The sequence below is a fragment of the Eptatretus burgeri genome, chromosome 14 (assembly GCF_056783735.1).
Source record: "Eptatretus burgeri isolate ZD-2024b chromosome 14, Ebu_testis_v1, whole genome shotgun sequence".
In the NCBI taxonomy this organism is placed as follows: domain Eukaryota; kingdom Metazoa; phylum Chordata; class Myxini; order Myxiniformes; family Myxinidae; genus Eptatretus; species Eptatretus burgeri.
Genome location: NC_140974.1, coordinates 32,269,828 through 32,277,973, shown reverse-complemented (window position 1 = coordinate 32,277,973; position 8,146 = coordinate 32,269,828). Strand labels below are relative to the sequence as shown.

At 43.4% G+C, this 8,146-nt stretch overlaps 1 protein-coding gene across 8 annotated transcripts in view; it reads left to right on the top strand.

The window, feature by feature from the left end:
* The window catches only part of LOC147012911 (fibronectin type III domain-containing protein 3B-like), a 173,612-nt gene that overhangs the window by 150,232 nt on the left and 15,234 nt on the right, over positions 1-8,146 (top strand). For all 8 annotated transcript variants that reach the window (XM_085854257.1, XM_085854261.1, XM_085854260.1 and 5 more), the window contains one exon: positions 6,376-6,542. In XM_085854257.1, coding sequence (XP_085710383.1) covers positions 6,376-6,542 — 167 coding nt within the window. The remainder of the gene's footprint in view (positions 1-6,375; positions 6,543-8,146) is intronic.

Genomic DNA, 8,146 nt, shown 5'->3' with positions numbered 1-8,146 from the left:
GTAAAGGTCGTGGCTGTTGTTGTGAAGCGGCGTTGTGGTTGGTGGTTGTTGTTGCGAAGCGGCGTTGTGGTTGGTGGTTGTTGTGAAGCGGAGTTGTGGTTGGTGGTTGTTGTTGCGAAGCGGCGTTGTGGTTGGTGGTTGTTGTAATGGCGGCTGGTCCAAAATAAAGATAGTAAAAGAAAAACGGCTATCTAAAAGGGTCGCAGCCCGACTGAATGACATTTATTCCCTCGAAACAACGGGTTTGGGCCTAACTACACATATACTTACAGAGATATCTCACCTAAGGGACCTGAATGGTGGTTTGTGAATTTCGTCAACCACAACAATATGTATATAAACACACACATATATATATATATATATATATATATATATATATATATATATATATATATATATATATATATATATATATATATATATGTACATATCTCTATTATAATACCAAGCCTGGTGTTGGCGCAGTGGTTAGAGCAGCGGCTTGGGATCCCAAAGGTCCTGAGTTCAAGCCCCGTTGGGCCACTGAATTAATACACCAGGGGGTTGACTTAGCCTGTCATCCTTCTGAGGTGGGCGAAATGAGTACCAGTGTACTGGGCCTGGTGTATACCCCTGTTAAAATTGGTGTACCATATCCCTGTGTCTTAAGAGGCGACCAGGGTTGCGTCTGGAAGGGCATCCGGCGTAAAACATGTGCCAAATCACTATGCGGATCATACGGATCATCCGCTGTGGCGACCCCAAACGGGAGCAACTGATAGAAGAAGAAGAAGATCTCTATTATAATACCAAACTTGCACACTAAAAACTCGGCTCGCCGTCACACGATCCCTAAGAAATTGCTGTGGCACTTAGCGGACATGTCGACAATGTTTGGGAAGTCTTGGCATTCCATAGTACCACTTGCATTTTGCACAATGCATATTTTTGTCATTCCCCGTGTGCGGTCTGTCGTCTGCTACCAGCTATGTTGTACTGCTATCCCATGCATGTGCACGGGTATCGCTCGTGTATATATATATATATATATATATATATATATATATATATATATATATATATATATATATATATATATATATATATATATATATATATATATATATATATATATATATATATATATATATATATAATATTGTTGCGGATTCGCGCCCGCCGGCGTGCTGACGGCCACGTAACTCGAATCGCGGCACGTCGCCCACCGGACGGACAATCCAGTCGTGACCCTCTCGGACTAACGCCGGGAACCAGTCACGGGTGGACCTTTCGGTCTCACCGCGATCGAGCCAATCAGCCCCCGCGTGGGATAGGGTTGCTCGCCGGGTCGACCTACCTAAGTACCCACGCGGAGCGTAGACCGGGCGATCGCACCTCGCCGCAGGTCGACTTCGGACACGGGCCACTTAAGCGACCCGTTCCGTACTATCAGAATAACCGAGCGGTGTTATCGTCGACCTCGACGGTTCGATTAATTATCGGGCGTATTCAGCCCACTACCAACCCTTTACGTGAAGCAAGATGAGGATTCAATGGGAGAAATGACGAAGCGAAGCGGGAAACAGTTCAACACAAAGCACATTTATTCGCGGCACACGGGAAGCACACATATACAATTCCACCAAATGCACACAGAAAAGAAAAACACAATTCAATTTACACAAAAAGCAAATATAAAAGCGAAAACACAATGCAGAGCTAATACCGACTACCGAGCACACGGCAACACTTATACAATTCTACTTCACAGACGGCGCCGACAACACATACCCAAAACCAAGGAAAAGAATACCCTCAAGGATGAGGCGGGCCTGAGGCCGAGACCGGGTCGCGCCTACCCGTCTGGTGATGAGACGCGGAGCGGCGATGGCGCCTCAACTCCGCGGGCCTCGCGGGCAGTGTCTGGTAGGGGGTGGGAAAGGGGCCCCCTTGGTCGCACTATCTCAGCGCGGGGGGAAACAGGAGGGGGTTGCTGATGCTCGGGGTATAGAGGATCTTTATTATCCCGCGACGAGCGTCTCCACCTCGGCCAGGTCGCGCTGTCGGCCTCCCTCGGGTGCAGCTCCCTGCACGACGCGAGCACCCCCTCGTCTGGTGTCGCCGCCTTTCCACAGCTCCGTCCCCTCCGTTCCGACTCCAACGCACACGACGAGCAGCTCCACCGCCCGCGAAGTCTTGACTCTCTGTTTCCGACTCTCCTACTCTCCTACTCTCCGCCTCTGGACTCTCCGACTCTCTTACTCTCCGACTCTCTTCGTCTCTGGACTCTCCTGGACTGACGAACACGGTCCTTTTATCCGCCCCGTAGCTTCGCCCTCTCATCTTTGACCCCCTCCCTTCGACCTTTCACCTCGCTCCCCATTGGCCCGAGAAAAAGTGGGCGTGAAGGCTTTTTGATCCATAAATTTGCATATATCGATCGCCCTGGGGGCGGGGCCAATTCGCCCCTCGCTCACCGATTGGACGGCAAAAAGTGGGCGTGTGTCGTTTTTGATCCGTTTTTGAAGCACAAAATCCGTGATTTTGTACACGCTGTTCGACGCGCGCCCTGCACGAGTCCAACACCGGTACCCACAGCGGGGCAAGAACGGTGGCGATGCTACGGTTGCGAGGTGTGACGGGAAGGTCGTGGCGGTTGTGGTGAAGCGGCGTTGTGGTTGGTGGTTGATGTTGTGATTGTGGTGGTAATCATGGCGGTTGGTCCAAATTAAAGATAGTAAAAGAAAAACGGCTATCCTGAAGAGTCGCAGCACGCATAAATGACATGTATTCCCACTAGACAACGCGTTTGGGCCTAACTACACATGTACTTACCGAGATACCTCACCTAAGGGACCTGAATGGTGGTTTGCGAATTTGGTAACCACAACAATATATATATATATATATATATATATATATATATATATATATATATATATATATATATATATATATATATATATATATATATATATATATATATATATATATATATATACGGTCTCCTCATCTCTAGCATGTGCACGGTCTCCACGTTTACTACACTTGAGCATTCAAGGAACTTCTTCAAGGGGAACAGGAAATGAATGAATGGCTCACAGAAGGTGATACATTCTTGATCGCAAAATCTGAAGAAAACCAACTACCTTACAAATATCGACCAATAATCTATCCACCAACAACATACAAACTTTTAACGGGAATCATAACAGAAACGATGTACCACCGCCGAACACAATAAGGAGGCCGAGAAGCAAAGCAGAATTGTTGTAAGCGAGGATGCTACAGACCAAGAGACTACCTACTACTAAACAGGCCATACCCGAGAACTGTTAAACGAGACGAACCAAACTGTCCACAGCCTGGATGGACTATAAAAAAGCTTTCGACAGCATCCCACCTTCATGAATGATAAAATGCATGCAAATGTATAAGATAAATCCCCAAATAATTAAAGTAATTGAGAAAGCAATGGAGCTCTGGGAAACTACACGGTTACTGTATCACTTGGAAGGAAAGATCAAAATACCAGGAGTGAAAATACGATGCGGGATCTTCCAAGGAAATAAACTCCCTCCCTCCCCCTCTTGTTTTGCCTGGATCTGGATCCACTGAACAACCTCATTCATGAGCAAGGACATGGATACACCCTAACGCCCAATAAGGGAATGTCCAAAGAGACAAGAAAGGTGACACATCTAATGTACATGGATAAACTATTTGCACCGAATGACGAAAAACTGGCAAAGTAACTTAAATTAGTGAAACAGTACTCTGATGACATCCAAATATAATTTGGCCTAGATAAGTGTGCCAAGTGTACATTCGTACAAGGTAGACCAACAAAATCGGACGCAATACAAATCGACCTAAATGCAACAATGCAGGAACGAGAGAAAGAAGCATCATACAAATACCTCAGGGTAGAAGAGGGCCACCAAATATGTCACAAACAAATATGCAAAACAATTACCAAAGAATACCTGCATATAACAAGAATGATCCTGAAAACATACTGTACCTCTTCCCAAGGAACAAAATGAAAGCTATAAACCAACTAGCATGACCCGTGTTCCAATATAGCTGCAGGATAATAAACTGACCACAAGCAGAAATCAATAAACGAGATATCAAATCAAGGAAACTCCTCACCATCTCCAAAATGTTCAATAAAAACTATTACATCCTAAGAAATGTACCTGCCGAGATGAGAAATAGCAAACTGATCGAACTCAACCAAGTGCACAGAATCACATCTGTAGTATTGTCTGAGTACGTGATAAGTTCAATAAAGTACCAAATCCAATTTCTATGCAAACACAAAGACATCAAACCAGAGAAGGTATCCCTAACCCATCTTGCAAGAAACTTCGAAAAACAGGTGCAAATGTAAGATGCCGCACACAAAACAAGAACAGCAATGAATACAGCTCCAATGATTGCAAAAAGATGAATGAAAAATACAAAATGAAATATCAACAAATATTCACTGACAACTTGGAGAATGATAATAGAGCAGGGAGGTACAGAAAAGAGATGGACATATTGGGAAAAGACAAAGAAGCTGAAGGAATGGCTAAGAAGAGGTCAGCTCAACCGGAATGGAGAACGAATCATAGTAAATGCCCAAGACTAAGGACACCACACAAATGGTTTTAAAAAGATGGCAGGACTGAGTAAATCGGGGAGGTGTAGATTCTACAAGGGAGAAACAGAGAGTACGAGCCACCTCCGATCAGGATGTAAAAAAAAAACTCATGTCAGAACAGGCACAACAAAGTATATGGAGTAATCCACTGGCACGTCTGCAAAAACTTCCAATATCTCAGTTTCAGAAAACTCATGGAAACATGAACCAAAAGCATTCACTGAAAACAAGGAAGTAATGCTCATATACGACCTAATGATCCCATCGAATGTGAACAGAGAAAACAAAGCATTGTGACCAGATGTAGTACTGAGGTACAAAAAAAGAAAACAAGGCATTGCTTATTGATGTGTCAGTCACCAGCGAGTTTGGCTTAAAGAATGCAGAATTCAAGAAAATGACCAAATACCAGGATGTCAAAAATGAAGTGAAAATATTCTGGAAGCTGAAGAATGGCAAAATTGCACTCGTGATAATTGGAGCAATGTGAATGATGATGGACCTCGCAGAGATCTTAAGAACCATCCCTGGGAATATTACTTACAAATGAACTAGAGTTATGGAGACATGTCCTGGGCTCGGTGACGATCCTGAAAAGATCCTTCGGAACAAAACTTTGAGAACAAGACAGCTTCATTACTTGGTCCATGAATTGTGATCCTTCACCGAAATGGAGGTGGATGATTTGAGCCCTGGGAGGAATCCATTCCAACTTCTGAAACCCGAATACTGAGAAAAAAAACAATAACACAGAAGCTATTGCAAAACCTTTTGCTAATAGAGAACTGAGCTAATGGAGATGGGTTTAATAAACCCTGATTCTCATTTGAGTTAACAACCATCACCGACAATAACAATGAACGTTTGCTCGTAATTCGATGTACAGTACTGGCCCAAAATGCCACCTAAACTTCTGGAAACTGATCAAGTTGCAGGGGAATTGTCAAATGATTTGCCTGTCCTTCCTGGTTTGACCTCCAGGTAGCACCAGTCTCCGAGCAATCTGGAATTTTCATCAAAATTGCCCTCCGAAGTAGCAATACTGCCCACATCCAGTAAATGCCAAAAAATAAAAAAATGATGAAAATATTTAATATCAGCGATATACCCATCAAGTATGTATGATGGGATGGTATGGGAATTTATAGGATGGAAGGGCCAAAAAACAACAATACTCCCATAATCGTTGGGATTGTAGGACCACCCACCGGAATGTCATGATGTCATCCGGCATAGCGAATACTTTGAGAGTAATTTGTTTTTTATTGGGCCAAACGGAATAAAAGGAGGAGTTTAAAGTAAATGTTGATGCCATAAGCCGAATTGTAAGACATTGTTAATTATGACGAAGAAGTTTGGTGACCTTGCACAAAGCAGTGAGAGTGGAGATGGGAAACATGACAGACAAAGGGCCAGGCACCATTCCTTTATTTATATAAATTGAGAACTGCATTTCTCAGATTGTAGAGAAAGGGGAATTGTTTTGCTTTGAATCTGTTTTGATTCCATTGTGTTTTTATCTGAACGTAATGTCTCTCTGGCTTAAGAGTTTTTTACATTTATGATAAAGGACATTAGGAGATGACAGATGAACCAATATAATATACGAGCTTTGAATCTGCAGTCACAGAATCATGAGCATGGTACTCAGGTGGGAATACCATAGATGTCAGCCGAATTTGGTTCTTGGATTTTCAGGAAAACTGATGTATTCCTTAATAAATGTCATGCTTTGTCTGCAGGCATTCGGTGCTTTACTCTGGACCAAGCCACACATACAAGGTGCAGCGTCTTCAGGAAAACACGAGCTACAGCTTTGTCATCCAGGCGTGCAGTACAGCGGGAAGAGGACCCTTTTCGGCTCCGTACACGTACTGCACGACACGCTCCCCTCCACCCGCTCCTCGATGTAAGACTCGAACGCTCGTTGCCGTCACCATTACAACATGTTCATTTAACCTGGCTAGCAGCATTATTTTTGTAATGACAGGGGAAAATGTTTTCCAACTCGAAGTGAGCTGGGCTCTGTGCTTATGTCCTTTCAGTACAACTTAGAATGTTTTCTTTTTTACTGATGCACTTTGCCAACAATATTAGAAATTTATTTGGGCTTTATGTGAAGTCTCACTGAATGATCTTTCCTTCTTAAAGTATCGGTACTCCTCCTACATGAGGAACTGGAATGGTACTTGGTAGAGTGCATACCTCTGCCAGGCTGAACTAGTACATCATAAGAAATGTACCTGCCGAGATGAGTTTATGCAAAACAGTTTTTCTGCAAAAAACCTGCAAAACAGTTTATGCTTTGTATCCCACTGATAAAATCAGGATCCGGACCTGAATCAAAATCGAATCGGCTTGTTCTTGTCACCTAACCCACTCATCCACCTAGTTTTGTCATAACTCAAACACAATGTTTTGAAATATCATACTATGTATCATTTTTGGCCCCATCTCTCAATGGTAAAGAATCACTTAAAACATTCTCGGATCTGATCTTCACAAAAATCGAATGAATTCTTCCTTGTCACACACCCAACCTGTCCACCAATTTTCGTCCGAAGCTGTCCTCAACTTTTTGAGATATTGTGTTATATATCGTTTTTGGCCAGATTACGCAGTGGTGAAGAATCACTTCGAAAATTTAAAATATTCTTGTATCCGGATCTGGATCTTCACCAAATTTGAATAAATTTGTCCTTGTCACACACACCCAACCTGTCCACGAAATTTCGTCCGAATACGTCCACAACTTTTTGAGATATCCTGCACACAAACAGACAGACAGGTGTGAAAACGTAATCTCCGCCCACCTTCAGTGGCAGAGGTAGTAATGCTCTTGATAAGACGTACAAAAGGTCAGTTATGAATCCAGGACAAGTGTGTCCAGGGAACTTGGTTATGACTTGGTTACAGTTATGATTCCAAGACAACTGTGGACTCAGAATTTGAGTCAATAGACCCGAGAAAAGATCTCTCCTTTTTATTTTTATTTTTTACTTTGTATGGCATGTTTTGAAGTTTTGTAGAACTGAGCATAGCCATTTATAAGACTAGTACGTGCCCGTACGTGCGTGCCTGTAGGTGCATGCCCGTACGTGCGAGTAGTCCAAGAACGATATCAAACCTTGAAAAGGCACATACTCAGGTCCCCAGGGTCAATTGTGACGTCATATCAAATGAAGAAGAAGTATGTGACGTCAATCGTGCAAAAAAAAGAATTGTGACGTCAATCGTGACGTCATAGCACCGTGTCCTGTCATTGGTCGGCAAATAAATGGCCGTAACTTGGGAACCGCTTGTCCGATTAATATCAAACCTTGAAAAGGCACATCCACAGGGCCCCAGCAATATTCCTGGCAAGTTTCAATAAGATCGGACCAGTGGTTGTCGAGAAACAGCGATCGCAGACACACAGAGATTGCTGGAATTATAGATCGACTTGTGCAGGCGCGTACGTGCGTGGCTGTACGTGCGTGCCCATATGTGCGTGCCCGTACGTGCGTGGTCGTA